This window comes from Danio rerio, chromosome 9 (assembly GCF_052040795.2).
Source record: "Danio rerio strain M-AB ecotype USA chromosome 9, GRCz13ab, whole genome shotgun sequence".
NCBI lineage: Eukaryota > Metazoa > Chordata > Actinopteri > Cypriniformes > Danionidae > Danio > Danio rerio.
This window is the reverse complement of record NC_141029.1, coordinates 21,436,810-21,453,960: the sequence shown is the minus strand read 5'-3', so window position 1 is coordinate 21,453,960 and position 17,151 is coordinate 21,436,810. Positions and strand designations below refer to the sequence as shown.

Sequence of the window (17,151 nt, the reverse complement as noted above, 5' to 3'; positions counted from 1 at the left end):
CTTAAAAAATAAATAACTGCTTTTATTCTATCTAAAATAAAACAAATAAGACTTCTCCAGAAGAAAAATAATATTATCAGACATACTGTGAAAATAATTCTGAATTCAATTGTATATAATCATATGGTAGATTTACGGGAGATTATCATTTATTTGCGGGCATCCAGGAGTCACGCAAGTCACGCAACTTCTGGAAGACTTAGGATGTCTGGACTGGACTGGACTGTCTTAGCAACTGGATGAATGTAAAGAAAGACTGAGTAAAAAGTTTCTACTTTATAAATAATGTTCTCAACACACAGCTATACAACTTTACAATGAGTACAATTGTTTGTATTCAATACTTTATTGTTATTATTAATTTCCATTTTCCATATTTGCAATTGTTGTATTTTGGCATTTTTTGCAGTTTACTTAGAATCCAACTTGGAAATCAATGTTTTCTTTATTGGCATTGATTGTTTTGAAATTCAAATGGCATTAACATGCCTGTGTTTTCATTTCTTTAATAAATATGGCTGTCAAGCAGGATCTTGATGGTTTATTGTGGGTATGTTGTTTACATGATGAAATCTGTTACTTTTCGAATAAACAATTATATTTAGAATTTTAATAGTTATTGTTTTGCTTTTACATTAATTTTACATTTGAATATCCAAAATTTCCAGTTTAGTATCTTGAATGCGATTAATCGCGATTAATTTTTTTTAAAAAGTGCGATTAATTAGTTAATTTTTTTTAATCGATTGACAGCACTAATTCCAATATTCTCTTATTCTCTCCAAAAACATGTGCAACACGTCAAACGAGTGCTTCAGAGGCTGCTAGAGAATGGGCCTTATGTCAAGGCGGAGAAATGCATTTTTTATGCATAGTCCATTCCTTTTTTGGGGCACATTTTGTCAGCAGAGTGGATTTGCATGGATCCAGAGAAGATTCAGGCTGTGGTAAATTTAGATTCCCGCAAGGTCCTGCAGAGGTTTCTGGGCTTTGCCAATTTTTACTGCTGTTTTATTCTGAATTTCAGCCAGCTCACTGCACCTCTGACTGCCTTAACCTAACTCCAAAATTTTGTTCAGGTAGCTGAACCTCATAGCCAAACCACCGATTCTCACAGCCCCCGATCCATCTCGGCAGTTAGTGGTGGAGGTTGACGCATTAGTAATGGGCCCCGTCCTGTCCCAGCATTCCCACTTAGATGGCAAGATGCACACTTGCGCGTTTTATTCTCATCAATTATATGCCGCCAAATAAAATTATGACATTGGTAATAGGAATTAGAAATTCTTATATTGTTTTGAGCAATCACAAAAATTTTGAGTACATGAAGTCCGCCAAATGTTTGTGCTTTAGGCAGGCACGGTGGGCATTATTTTACAGACATTTTGATCTTATCCAAGATGGCGGCGAGCATGACCGCCGTGTTGTGAGTTCCCAGCTACCTTTGTTGTGTTTTGTGTGTTTTACTTATTGCCTATGACAGACACACACTTCGGGAAATTGGCGCCCTGTGTCGCATATCGAACTTTGAGTTTTTAACGATGCTCTGTTTACAAACAAACCAACAGAGCCCTTTGTCTGGGTCACACCAAAGCGACAATGGAAACAGCCGAAAAAGAGGAAAGAGAGCTGGCGTCCTTGTCAGACTAAGACGCTGTAAATTTCAACCTCCGCTCCCCACCATTCTGCTGGCTAACGTTCAGTCACTGGACAACAATGGAAAAACAAGAAACTGCTGCATTATCTGCCTTACAGAAACTTGGCTATCTGCGGAGGTACCAGACACAGCAGCTGAACCTTCGAAGCGAAGTAACTCACTGGGAAAAGCAAAGGAGGAGGTCTTTGTTTCTTTATCAACAACTTATGATGTGATGAGAGTAACATACACTCAAGTAGGATCATTTTGTTCTCCTGATCTGGAATACCTTATTTTTTGGTGTCAACCATACTGGCTACCAAGGGAATTCACAGTGGTTATCATTACAGCTGTTTACATCCCCCCTCAAGCCAACACAGAGCAGGCGCTTAGGGAACTGTATGGGAGCATAAGCGAGCAGGAAACCGCACACCCGGAGGCAGCGTTTATTGTTACAGGGGACTTTAACAACAAACAACATCAATCTCAGCAAAATCACTCCAAAATACTTTCAACACATTACCACAAAACGCATGGTGATTGTATTTTGGACCACTGCTATTCTCAGTTTGGGGATGCCTTCAAAACCCGCTACCAACCACCGTTTGGCAAATCAGATCACTCTTCTGTCCTGCTCTTGTCTGCTTACAGGCAGAAACTGAAACAGGAACTACCCAACCTCAAGACTGTTTTGATCACAGTGACTAGGAGATGTTCCGAGCAGCTTCTGATGACGACATCGAAGTGTACTCAGACACAGTTACGTGCTTCATTAAAAAATGTATAGAAGACATGGTCCCAACAAAAACTGCCTGTATCTACCCCAACCAACAACCATGGATCAATGGCGAAGTTCATATAGCCCTATCAGTGCGAACTTCCGCCTATAAATCCAGGAATGCTGAGGAACAAAAACAAGCAAATTACAACCTCAGGAAAACCATTAAAGCTGCCAAACTTCAATACAGAGACAAGGTGGAGGGTCAATTCAACACCAATAACACAAGGAACATGTTGCAGGGACTTAATTACATCACAGACTTTAAAAGTAACAAACCCGCCACTGTAAACATTGCTGTATTTCTCCCAGACAAGCTCAACTCGTTCTATGCCCGCTTTGAAGCCCATGACACATTGCGGTCCCGCAGCCAATACAGAAACCACCAGCACACTCTCTGTTTCTGTAGCAGATGTAACGAGATCTTTCCGTTGTGTGAATATCTGAAAAGCTATGGGCCCAGATGGCATCTCTGGGCGTGTACTTAAAGCATGCGCACACCAGCTAGCGGGGGATTTTCACAGACATGTTTAACCTCTTGCTCTCTCGGTCTGTGGTTCCCACATGCTTTAAGACAGCTACTATTGTGCCAATAACGAAATCAGCTAAAACAACATGATAGAATGACTGGTGTCTGGTTGCACTGACACCTATCTTCAGTAAGTGCTTTGAGAAGCTAATTAAAAACCACATCTGCTTGGTACTACTTGCTCACACTGACCCTCTGCAATTTGCATACAGAAAGAACCGCTCCACTGATGTCGCAATTGCTTTCACCTTGCACACTGCTCTGTCTCACCTGGAAAACAAAACATATGTGAGAATGCTATTTGTGGACTATAGTGCCTGCCAAGCTGGTGGTGAAGCTCCAGGCTCTGGGCTTACACAGCTCTCTGTGCAACTGGATCCTGGACTTCCTGTCAAGCAGACGCCAGGTGGTCAGAATAAACAACATCACCTCATCCACACTGATCCTTAACACTGGGCTCCACAGGGCTGTGTTCTCTGCCCACTCTTGTACTCCCTGTACACACACATACATCCAAACACAGCTTCAACGTCATCATTAAATTTGCTGATGGCACAACGGTAGTGGGCCTAATCACCAATAATGATGAGACGGCCTACAGAGAGGAGGTGCACACTCTGACGCAGTGGAGTCAGGAAAACCACCTCTCACTCAACATAAGCAAAACTAAGGAGCTGGTGGTGGATTTCAGGAGAGAGAAGAAAGAACACACCCCATCGCCATCAACGGGACATCAGTGGAGAGAGTCAGCACTTTCAAGTTTCTTGGAGTACACATCACTGAGAATTTGACATGGACTGCTCACACAGATGCAGTGCTGAGGTAGTCACCACAACACCTCTTCTTCCTCAGCTGTCTCAGGAGGTTTGGAATGAGCCCCCACATCCTCCGCTCGTTCTACACCTGCACTGTGAAGAGCATTCTGACTGGCTTTATTACTACCTGGTATGAAAACAGCATTATGGTATGGACGCGCAGTAGGAGGTGAGCTTCCCTCCAGGACATCTACACCAGGCAGTGCATAAGGAAAGCCAAGAGAATCATTATTGAATTCAACCACCCATGCCACAGACTTTTCTTTCTGCTACCCTCAGGCAGAAGGTTACGCAGCATCTGATCAAGCACCAGCTGACTAAAGGAAAGTTTCTTCCCTCAGTTTATTAGGCTGATGAACACTTAACACACCCCACACAAACTCTTCCATACCCCTGACAGCTCACCATCAATATGTAGCAAGCACTGCACATTAACCAATTCATACCTAAAACAATACTGCTTACAACTATGTGTACACCTATTCATTGTACATATCGCTATCAACACTGCCAATTTTACATTGTCCTGTTTTTTTGGGAGTATGCTGTTCTATGTTGTTGTATTTTGCACTGTCTGTATTTTGTCATTGTCTGGAGCCAGCACCTAAGCTTTTCACTCATCATAGCACACATGCTGGTGATGATGTGAAAATAAAAGTTATTTGATTTGATTTTACAATATCTAATTGACCAGGTTCTAAAAACAACAAACCTGGTGCGTTATCCTGTCTTTTTGAATTTTCCAATTGCAATTTGCCCCTCAAGCCTATCATTCCACAGAAGATTTTTATATTTCTGCTGTAACATGGAAGATTGATTCTAAGGTTCACTCTGCCTTGGATGGGGTAACACCCCCACCCAGATCTGACGTCATTTGATGGGGACACTCTTCTAAAGTGGCTTGTCATCCAGGGGTGAGTCACACTTTATTTCTTGTTAAACAGCGATTCTGGTTTCCAGCAATGGCTCGTGATATGTCGGATTTTGTTTTGGCTAGGTCTGTTTGTGCGGTTTCTAAGACTTCCAATCATTCTCCCTCAGGTCTTTCTTTTGGTTTTCACCCTTAGAGTAACGGTCAACCAGAGAGATCCAATCAGGATCTTGAATGTATATTGCAATGTCTGGTATCTTAGAATCTCTTTTCTTGCAATCAGCATCTCTCATGGGTTGAGTACGCACATAACTCATTATCAGTGTCAGCTACAGGCCTTTCTCCATTTGAGTGTAGTTTAGGTTACCGGCAGCCTGTTTCTCCCAGTCTGGAATTTAAAGTCCGCAACCCAATCAACACAATCCTGCTGTAATGTGTAACCCTTTTGTTTTCAAGTCAAAATTCCACTTCTGGTAGGTCCCCACTTTCAGCAACTGTTGCCCTGCAAAACTATGAGTGGCTTTCAAAGAGGCTTGGGGGGATGGGGCAATATTAGGGAAGCAAAGGAATCCTGACACTCCTTCATCCACCTAAAGGATCTTCAACAGGCAGAAAAGTGGGTCTGCAGTGCTGGCAAAACCCTTCGAAAATGTCCTGTAATATGAAGCTAAGCCAAGAAAACTTTTAAGCTGCTGTGCTGTTGTGGAAGCAGTTCAGTTGCTCACAGCCTGCACCTTCTCTTCCACTGTACCAATTCCCTGTCCCAATAATTTGTGTGCTAAAAATGTCACCTCCCTGCTAAAGAATTACATTTTTTCTGGGTACAGCTTAAAGCCAGACTCACTCACTCAAACCAGCTCATGACATGACAACATAAACCAGTATGTCATCTAGGTACACCAGACACACAGACATTGGAATACCCAATGACACATTGTCAATAAACCTTGCAAGCGTGGCAGGTGCACTGCAGAGACCGAAACAGAGCACCCAAAACTGCCACAACCCTTGACTTGTGCCAAAAAGTAGTTTTAGGCCCTGCATCAGGTGCAATGGGTACCTGCCAATAGCCAGAATGAAGGTCCAAGGAAGTGAACCATGAGGAACCAACCACCAGGTCAAGTGACTCGTCAACACGTGGCATGGGGAAGAAGTCCTTTCCAGTCACTTCATTAAGGTGTCTGTAGTCAACACAAAATCACCACTGACCACTGACACCGAACATGCCATTCTTCAAGTTTAACCAACAACCTGCACTCCTTAGGAAGTGTAGCTTGAGAATGCAGGGGTCCTGGACAGTAGCCACCCACACAGAATGTCATAATGTTATCCCTCCAACAGTGACCTCCACCTCACCTTTGCCTTTAATTGGCGCAAGTTCCCCTGTCACAGTGCGTAACTGAACAGTGGTGGGCTCCAGTCTGGCATTGGCTGGTACCAAATCTGGTCTCATGACTATCACAGTAGTCCTACGACTAAAATTGATACATGGCAAAAATCACTAACACTATCACTACCACTATCACTAACAGATGTTCGACCTACCACAACTAAAGACTCTTTTGACCCATATTTCCCCTCTTCCAACAGAACATGTTTTCTGTCAACTCCTATCCAGTCCCATGCCATTTCCCTGGTTCACCGGTAAATTAGGACACTTTCTGACTAAGGGCGTACTCACACTATGCTATCTGAACCGTGCTCAGGTCGTCAGATTTGAACGAATCTTCAAAAATGACTCGGGAACTACGAGTCCTCTCAGGGAGTGATTCGTTCATCCGCGCGTGCGCACATTTGTGCAGGTCTCGTTAATTTCAAGTCTTCATCACATTGTCAGAAGCCAATCATATGCATTTAGAGCCGGAAAAAGAATTGATCCGCTCACCTATTTAGTCCTCTATCGGGTCTGAGTCACTCGTTCATCACGAGCCAATCATATGCGTTTAGAGCTAAAAAAAGTTTTGATCTGTTCATCTCTCGAGTCCTCTATTGGGTCTGAGTCATTCGTTCCTCATGGGCCAATCATACACGTTTAGAGCCGGGAAAAAAATTGATCCGTTCATCTCTCGAGTCCTCTATCGGGTCTGAGTCACTGGTTCCGTACGGCCAAATCATACGCGTTTAGAGCCGGAAAAAGAATTGAACCGTTCATCTCTCGAGTCCTCGGGCATTCTCTCATGTGATGAACGAACGGTCATGGCTCCTATCAGCTTAGACTGTGCATTGATTAAGATTATATGTGACTGTCAGTGTAACGTGAATGAACCCCTGACATTTGAAGACATGAAGAGGTGAGCTGAGCAAAGAGACAACAATACCTTCATAGAAGTATGAGCGTGTGAGCGTAAAACGTGCCAAAGCCCGAAACTGAAAGCAAGACGTGACTTTTAAGGGACTGTTTCATGTGGATTTATTTATCAATTTTACTGTTCAATGAACGCAAACTGCCATAGTTTATTAAATACACAAACCCCTCACTGCAAAACAGCTGCGTACCTTCAGCAAACCTTCTCATCCCTGCAGCACAAGGGCTTTATGATTTTTTATGAGAGCGAAAAGTGGCGGATCAGTTCTGCAAAATATCTGTCTGCGTGTCACCGCATCTCTAAGGACTGTTTGGCAAAATATCTGACTGCATGTCACTGCATATTAAGCGACTTAAATGATATAACTAGAGAAATCTTCACTGTGCTGAGCGAGAGCGCTTACTGAACAGTGCAGCATCGATGATGTAAGCGTGCCCAGACCAGATTGTAATGTGAGTGCAGGCCGTCGGGGTAGACGGGAGGGGGGACAAGCGTGCTTTGGCCCGGTTCGAGGCAACTGTACATAGTGTGAGTACAGCCTAAATTTCCCCAACAACCCTTAGTCTAGTGTAAGGGTGTTGCTCTGGTTGAAGTGCCACAGATCTAATTAACTCAGTTATCTCTGATACCTAGGCTGATCTTTCACTTAAGCTCTCCCCCACATCAGCAGACTTTGATGGAACACTATACTGTGATGACTCTTTTTCTATGTAAAGGTTCCACAAACAATCTCTTTCTCCAAAGCCATCTCCAAAGCATCCTATAGGGTTTGTGGGTGGCCAGTTGTGTCTGTCTGCGGAGCTCAAAAGTGGTAAGGGCTTGAACGAACTGGTCTCTTGCAAGCTCCCCCTGAACAAAGGGAGAAATGTGGGCATATGCACGTTGAGTCAGATTCTCTATGTCATTTGCCAGAACTCTCAGCTGCTTTACCGGAAGCCTGCATCTATTATTCAGTATTATTCAGAATGCAGGAGGATTGTCTGGTCAAATTGGCTAAATTAGAGTGCCGACAAGTGCATTATAGTGATGTCTGTGTTCAGGGCTAACAAGTAACAAGCAGGACAGGGCATCATCAGTAAGGCATATGGCCAATGAAATTGAAGCCAGCTATAGATATTGAACATAAAAAAGCTTCCCAATCAGCTTTGCCTGAAAATTTGGGTGTTTTAATAGTCACCTTAGCTGTAGCGATGCGGCCACCACTGCATTAATTTTCTGTCAGCAGGCAGCTCAGATCCATGGGCACCGCCATGTTCATTTACATCTCCAGGCAGTGCAACTCTGTGGGCGCCATCATGTCTATTTTCCTTCGCCCCCACTTTGGTTTTAAAAGTGGCGCGGCGTATGTTCACTTCAGCCGATAGCGCTAATCCATGGTGGCCGCCATGTTTGTTTTCATCAGCACCTCACATTGAAACATGGGGCACCATGTTTGTTGGTTTTCCTCGGGTCGGTTTAGTAACTCTTGGTGGCACTTGGCTCTGACAACGAAAGCCCGGTGTCTGGTGCGATCAATCTTGTGGCAGCCATCACACAAGCTTTGTGTGGTTCTTATCAATATTTCTGTGTTACCACGTGCTCAAGAGGCCACCTTGATCCACCAAGAGCCTCACAAAACATTACCTTAGGTCTTTAGGCTCAGACTTGATTTTTTCAGGGTCTGCTTCCACATCACATTGATTGCATGACGAAAATAAGGAAATATGATGCAGTAGTTCACTTCTGACACAGTGTAACAGACTGAAGAAGACCAGAAAACATTTAACAGTTCAGACTTGTCTTTTAATAAACTTTTGTACATTGCAGACTGATTAATCCTTTCTCGCCAAAAACAACTCTCACCATTAAAACACACCTGTCTCCTCTTATGGAACCCCCCATCCCCCACTCCTTGAGTATGCAGACTCCTTTTTTCCCCATAATCCAGCTTCTTAACGCCCACATTATACAACATACACACCAAAATATAACACAGGAACTGTACTTTTCTGAACCTTTTCTAGCATGCTACAATAGCAAATACAGCTAGTGTCAACAGCAAAATCAAAAGTGTTTCCTTTGTTTGTGGAGTGAATTTCCATTGGTTCAAAAAATATATGTAAACTGTAAACTTTTTGCAACATTTTTAAATATAAGATGAATATAATATATTTTAGAAATGTGAAATTCTAACATAAACTTGTACGTACTATGTGTAATTTAAAATACATCAGATTTCTTAATTGGTTAAAGTCTTCCGTATCTATATCTTTATATATATCTGCCATTTTAAAGGCCCTCCATCATCCACCTCTGCATTTGATCATGGCCTATCTGTAAGCTGAGCTGTACTGAGGGAGATGCTGGGGCCACCTGATCCCCACTTCTCAGAACTCCAGCGATCAGATGTCCCACTTTACTGGCAAGAGTCTGTGTCAGTCTCTAACTGACAGAGTAAAGACGACCAGAAGAGCCAAAATGACCAGATCAACACAAAGACAAAATATCAAGCTAATCAGATAGCATGGACCTGTTCTCTATTAGGTAAATTAGACATGGTGAACTTTTGTTTTATTCATGCGAATATTAATTAATCTGCGTAATTCTTGTATTCTTCTGCTATGTTCTTCCACAGAATAGCTAATCTGAAATCAACCGTAAGTGTTCGAGTCCTGCTGCTAATATGAGTGTATGAAGTAAGTCATGGCTGATCCAGAGGAACTGGAGTCTGTGGCAGGTGTAGATGTTGGGGCTGATGTAAATGAAGAATCTATTCTCTGTATAGAAAGCACACAAACAGATGGTCAGGTAAGACCAGAGAACAGTTGTTTATGTTTGCATACATTAATGAGGTTGAAAAATCACACTACTGGTCATATGCACTGAAAAAAATGTGTAGGGCTTTCGTTGAAACCATTTTCCACAAAAATACTTTTAAAAAAATGGCAATTATATCATTAGGCAAGTCCTTCTTGGTTATGTGCCTTTATGTGCATATGTTTTCTGTAAGAATTGTTTCACTTTTACACCTTGGATGTGTCTTTAGTACAGAAGTTTAACCAAGGGGAAGTAAAAACACAAATCAAACCGAGGATAACTCCACTAAATTGTGATTGCAGATTTTGTGTTTGTTTTCTTATGTAGACCTGGCAACCCTGGGTTTTTGTTATTAATTTAAAATTACTATGTATTTGAACATAAGATGGTACACTTTTCGACTACTGTGAAGTACATCCACTTGAAACAGCCCTAAAATTATAAAAGTTATACAATGATTTTCTTCTTTGGGAACTGACTGGATTGATGAAAGACACTAACAAAATAAAGGAAGATTGATGAATGGACGAATTCAGAACAGAAAGAGACATTCACTGAGAGCTCTGCCCTAAAGAAATTCCATGTGACTGGAAGGGAAGAAAGTTAGGAGGAAGGAAAGTTTACAGTATTTGATTTTAGGTTTATAAGGGCAAACACTATTTTACAAAATAATGGAGAACTACTATATACATATAAAATAAAAAAAATAAAAAATGTTCATTTCATGTCAACTTTGCGTATTCTTACACAAAAATGATGTATAAAAATTTTTACATTTCATCTTTTGCATTTTTGAAGTTATCTGTTATGCATTAAAGCAGTAACGAGGAAACTAAAAGCAATCATTCATTCATTTTCTTTTCGGCTTGATCTCTTTATTAATCTGGGGTCGCCACAGCAGAAAAAACTGCGACCTTATCCAGCATATGTTTTACTCAGCGCATGCCCTTTCAGCTGCAACCCATCCCAGCAAAACATCCATACACACTCATTCACTACGGACAATTTTAGCAAACCCAATTCACCTATACCGCATGTTTTTGGACTTGTGGGGGAAACCGGAGGAAACCTACGTGAACACAGGGAGAACATGCAAACTCCACACAGAAACGCCAATTGACCCAGCTGAGGCTCAAACCAGCAACCTTCTTGCTGTGAGGTAACAGCACTACCTACTGCTCTACTGCGTCGCCGAAACTAAAAACAATAAAGATAAAAATTCAAACATATTATTAGACATAACAGGTTAGTAGATTTAAAATAAATTAAAGTTAATCTACTAATTCCTGAATCTAAATCTGAAAATTATATTTTCTGACATTTTTTATATTTTCTGCTTCAGTTCAATATCTACATTAGCAGGATGATCAAGATGAAACCAGGGTGGACATTTCAGCAAGACCCAAAACACAGCCAAGAAAACTCTTAAATGCTCTCAGAGAGAGAAAATTAAGCTGTAGAATGGCTCAGCCAATCACATCACTAGAATCCAATAGAAAATACAAAACAAAGATCCGATTTGACAGATGAGACCCACAGAACCATCAGATTTTTACACTTTCTTGAGGTCTGAGATAAAAAATCACAGCTGAGCAATTTATGTGACTTCATTCTTCATTTAGAGGCATCTTTAAGCTGCTGTTATCAAAAAAGTCTTTTACAGAAAGAATTAAAAACATTTCAGTGCTTCAGTGCTTTCTTCTTGTCATATTGTTTGAATTTTTGCCAAAATTTGGTTCATTTCCATGTCAATAGCTCCTTTACAAATATTATTCACAGGAAAAACCTTGACATGTTCAACTTTTTTTCCCTTCTTTTCCCCACTGCAGGAAACAGAGCATCAGATATATCCCAACCAATCAGAGGAGGTCTCTGTCACCGAGACAGACATGCCTTCTGTTGATGTTTTGCAAAATGTCAGTCACCTGGACGGTTCAAGTGCCAGTCCTGTCCCAGAAGTCCAACCCACATCTGAAGTACCTTCCAAAGAGCCTCTAACAGAAACCCACTCAACACAACCCAGCCTGTCATTGCCAGTTACTAAAGTCCAGCCCTTTGTCACAGGTACAAATCTCACTTCATCAGAATGTCATGTTGTCTACTATTTTAGATTTATACGACACAGGGTTTATATAGATTTAAATGTTTTTATTTTGAGACTGTTGTTAAATGTGCTGCACATTTTAGTTGTTTAGTTAGTTTTAATGGTGGTTTGGAGAGGGGTCTGGCTGCAGACTCGGTGCAGTCCAATCTGAGCTGCATCCAATGCTTTTTAATCCGCTCACCTAACCCCACCCCTAACCCTACCCGTCACAGTGACGTCACTCACTCCATTGAGTGCATTGTGTTTGACATTGCATCGCTGAGTGATGCAATCTCAGCTTGCATCATAAAGGCTGCATCTATCATTCATTTAGTTTAGTTTAGTTTTCTAACAAACCCTTTATTTAATTTTTATATATTAAGTTTCAGTTTAAATAATTTTATTTTTTACAGATGTAATGGAACATGTTCAGTGTGACCAAAGCAAAGTTTATTGTTTGCACGGCTTACATTAACTTTTGTTTCAATCTATTGTAATCAAAGTAAAATAATGATTTGAAAAGAGACTGAATTATATAAAAAATCATGTATATAGTTAAGCATGTATAGTTTACGTGCCTGTACATTTTTAGTTAGCCCTTTAATTTTTAATTTTTTGTGATTTTTTTTACATTTTATTTTAGTTAACAACAAAGTTTATGGTTGACTTTCGTTTACAAAAATAGCCTTGATACAAAGTTAAAAACACACATTCATAACTGCTGGATTTCACATGATCATCCAGAAACACAATGAGCTAACTCATCCAGTAGCTTTCATTTCAGTCATGCAATACATAAATCCCAACAGTTGAGGATCTTCCATGGCATTTGTCACTAATTAGCTACACAATTAGACACTGTTTCTGAAGGTCAACTAGTATCACATGATGGCAACATCAAGACTTTGTGTCAAGACTGTGGGGAAAATACCAGTAAACACAATGTGATTGAAGTGTCTGCTAAGTTCAGAAATATGAATGAATCTCTTTTTTCATTGATTATTGTTTTATGTGTCTGTTCTCTCAGAGGAAAAAAACCTCCGCAGCAGCTTGTTTGCACGCAGGATGGAGATACTAATCATCACTTGTGTCCTTCTCACTCTCATTATAGTGCTTGGCATTGGACTGGGTGGTGAGTTTTCAACATCCACTGAGTGTACAGAATATCATATAGTCAATACAGAGAATAATCAATACACATATCATTTGCAGCTGGTGACCATGATTGTTTCAAAAATGAATCCAAAAATATGAGATAAAAAATGCAAAGTCTTGAGATGCATTTTAAAAAAAGAGCTTATGGTTTCAATGGTTTGCATGTTCTCCCCTGACTCACTGCTCTTCTCACTGTTCAAACATTTGCATGCACCACATTGCTTTCAGACGCTGCACAACTTCCAGCATTCACAATCCCAACAACCAAAAAAAGTCCAAGATACCTACAGTACATACTACCAAGGACGTATTGACATATTCAGCAAGATGAAAGACATTGAATTGTCTACAATCTCAATAGAATTCATTATGTTTTATGGGCTGGCCAATGCATCCACTATCTTCCAGTACTTAATTAATGAGATTTTTAAAGACATCCAAAATTATTATGTCATAGCCTACACTGACAACATTCTGATCTATTCCAAGTTTGAAGGTAAGCAAATCAATCATTTGAAGACTGTCCTATCACAGAGTCACTAGCTCATTGTAAAAGCAGAAAAATGCAAGTTCCATGTCAAGCAAACCACACTCTTGGATTACAACACACCTTCTATCGGCGTCTTGGCCAACCTCCCAAGCTGTATCCATGTACTTTTTTTCTCATAAAATAAACATGAACAAACGAATGGAGACACTTGTTGGGGGTTCTACCCACCCATTTGAAGTCACTATAGACCATAGGAACCTGGAATATCTGAAAAGTGGCAAATGTTGGAGCCCTTGCCGAGCCCATGGCTCTCTGTCCTTTACAAGATTTCAATTCACTGTTGAAAATCAGTCTTTCAGCGAGAAAGCAAAGCTGATATCCTCTCCCATTGTACTGATCTTACCATGAAAGACTACACTCCTGAGCCATACTACCACCTTTCATAAATATTCCCAGTCAACTGAGGCATAGACTGTTTCTCAATTGCAAGAACGCAGAGAACGGACTTGTGTTCTTGTGGAGACCGGTCTTGCCAGGTGTCCTCGGAGGAACGAATTCTGGAGACCACGAGAACAGAGAACGTTCTTTCTGATGGTCACGTGACCTTCACGTGTTTTTAATGGTAAATAATTTCAACTTAACATTATTCATACAACGACTTATTGTTTTTCCCCATTCCAATATATATATATACTATGCATAAAGACTTTACAAATATACGTTGTACAATATAAATAAAACTGATTTTAATACGAATTACCAAACAAACACCCTTAATGTGTTTATTTCTTTATTAAGATGTCCATGGTGATGTTTATATTCACCATCTCATTAAGGGAAACTCCTGAGTCACCCACACTCTCAAGCTTATCCAAAAGTTGTGGCAAGATTGTCCCCCATCTAATTTCTCAAAGGAACTCCCTTCCAGTCTGCTTAAACCACTGCCAATTCCTGAATGCCCTTGGTTTTCACCTATCAATTGACTTCTTAACCTACTTACCTTAGTCTGACGCTATCCTGGCCTGCTGATCATTTAATATATGTCACCTGTTGTCTTCCTGCTGTATGGGTTACCCGAAGACATTGTATCTGATCTAAGTGCTCAGTTTACTTGTCATGTATGGAAGGCATTTTGATAGAACTGACATATAAATGTGAGCTTAACATCTAAATATCAACCTCAGTTAAATAGTCAAGTTGAACATCTGTATTAGGAAATCGGCAGCCGTGAGCATAACCGGTGTTCCTCCCTACCAACCTGGAAAGTCCAACAATGGCTTTGTAAAGTACTGACCTGAACCCCAAACATCTGCAAAGCAGAAAGCTTAGCCCTAGTTATGTTGATCCTATTAAAATCAAATTAATCTAAATCAATATTGAGGATTTTTCAGCAACACAAACCCGGTGTATGTCCCTGGTGAATGCCAGGAGGTCCTTCTGGGGGAAGAGGGGCATCTAATTATGATGTTTTGCCAGTTTCAGTATTACTGAGGTTTTTTTGATTGATATTGTTATCTGTTGTCTGCAACTTGCATGACATTCGCCTGTTTGCCTGGTTGGACTGCTTGTTAAGATTATTGACCTTGTCCCTGTTTTACAAACTTAAATTCTGGATTGTGATGTTGATTTGTTGAACTATTTCAGTATTCAAAGTAATGCTCCAATAATATTTCTAAAATTATTAAACATTCCCTTATTATTGAAATCCAGAAAGTAAACTGGACATTTGAATAATTACATTAAGGGGCACCTATGGTGAAAAATCTACTTTTCAAGCTGTTTGGACAGACATGTGTGTAGGTATAGTGTATAGACCGTTATATTGGGGTGATATAAACACACCCTTTTTTTTCAATTAAACAACAATAAAACGTGGACCAATTGGAGCAGTTTTTAGATCGACCGCAACTTTGACCTAGGAGTGCGGTTCCCCGAACAAAAATATTGATTGACAGGTGTGCATCACCAAGTCTTCAGTTTGTTGTATCACGTCCGCCCTTTTCAGCGTGTGAGTCAAAGCGATGTCACTAAAGGAACACCCTTGCTCTATTTTCAGATGCTAGGCTCATTAAGCTCAACACAAGATCAATATTCATCACATGATCACTCTCATCAGAATTATTGTTTGTAACTTTAGGTAGGTTTGCAAATGTGTACTTCTCATTGCGTCTACCTTAAACTTTAGCTGTTAGCATTTCTTGCGGTCACAGAGGCTCACTGTGATCCTAGCTAGGTGCAGCTGCAAAATGCGAGCGAGTTGCCTTACGTGCGCGTTCCTTCATTGGAAATAAAATAACGAACTTGCCTTCAGGTCGCACACCAGAAGCGCTGCTCGGCGACACACAGCATCGCGCCACGCAGCACCATGCATTTTAGAATTCTAAACATAGGTATCTATCAGGATACACACAACGAATCAAAAATGATATTGTACTCTCTGCTCGGTCTGTGTCCGAGTCGTACATGTATGGCTGAATGCCAATCCTCTCACTCATGATGCTTCTCTCTGTCTGCCTGTATGTTACCAAACACAAATCAGGAGAGCTCTTGGCTCCGCCCCCTTATTACGTTAGGCGAGAAGTCAAAACTAATTTTCATGTGAAGCAACACAACCCTAAAACAGAGACCAAAATAACACTTTCACATAATAAAAAAAATCTGATGTGTGTTTTGAACTGAACCTAAACTGGCATCCTCAGAAGAATCATAATATGAATATTACATCTTAAAAAGGGGGTAAACTATGTGCCCTTTAAGGTTATCCACAAAATTAATTTCTGTTCTGCACAATACATGAGGATGAGAAACCGGAAATAAAACTATATATATAACTCTTAATTTCCTGAAACAAACTCCAGGACCCCTTTATTAATAATAATTTGTTAGTTTTAATATGAGCCACTTGAATCATTTAGAATTTTACTTGTATTACTTTACTTTATAATTACATTAATATTTTCCCAAGTAAAGCTATTTTAATTTAGCTTGTTCATTTTTACAAAGGTAGCCTCCATTATGATAAAAGGATTTCTACAATACTAAACACACCTTACCAAAGATGAACCAACAGAACTGCATTGAATTATTAACAGACATGTATTAGATTGCACAAGCCAGCATCTGAAAACCTTCATAAGATCTCTCCAACTCAAGTTGCAGAGGTCTAACCCTGGCCACAGCCCTGCATGTGGGCCTACCAAAGAGTCTTTAAGTGTAGATGATGGGTTGTTATTAAATAATTAAGATGTACTTTTACGAGCTACAGAGCAATAAAATGATGAAAGGAATAATTTTTCAATGAACAGTAATTGCATATAATTCCCAATTATCCCACAATTACTAAGCTCCAATAATCAACATATTTTTATTTTAGTTGGACTGAGCTGTGCTGGGAAGTTTCGATGTTTCTCCTCCAGGTGTATTAGCATCTTAGCACAGTGCGATGGGCATTTTGACTGTGAACATGGAGAAGATGAGCTTAGTTGTGGTAAGCACAAAGTACATTTTCATTAGCCATGATCACTTGGTATATGGCTGATCATGTGTCTGTGTGTGCAGTGCGTCTGAGTGGAAAGAGCTCTGTACTTCAGGTGCTTAATGATGGAGTCTGGAGGACGGTTTGTGCTGAGAACTGGAACTCCAACCTTTCACTTTCGGCTTGCAAGCAGCTTGGCTATTCCAGGTAATGAAAC

The 17,151-nt window shown here is 40.4% G+C and overlaps 1 protein-coding gene across 3 annotated transcripts in view; it reads left to right on the top strand.

Annotated features, from left to right (window-relative positions):
• tmprss3a (transmembrane serine protease 3a) overlaps positions 1-17,151 on the top strand; it is a 56,087-nt gene that overhangs the window by 10,115 nt on the left and 28,821 nt on the right. Inside the window, exons 1-7 of one of the 3 annotated variants that reach the window (XM_087265720.1) lie at positions 6,966-7,568; positions 8,911-9,458; positions 9,550-9,722; positions 11,561-11,795; positions 12,842-12,946; positions 16,833-16,946; positions 17,018-17,141. In XM_087265720.1, the coding sequence (XP_087121846.1) occupies positions 9,618-9,722; positions 11,561-11,795; positions 12,842-12,946; positions 16,833-16,946; positions 17,018-17,141 (683 nt within the window). In that variant the 5' untranslated portion in view covers positions 6,966-7,568; positions 8,911-9,458; positions 9,550-9,617. 3 annotated transcript variants of the gene reach the window in all.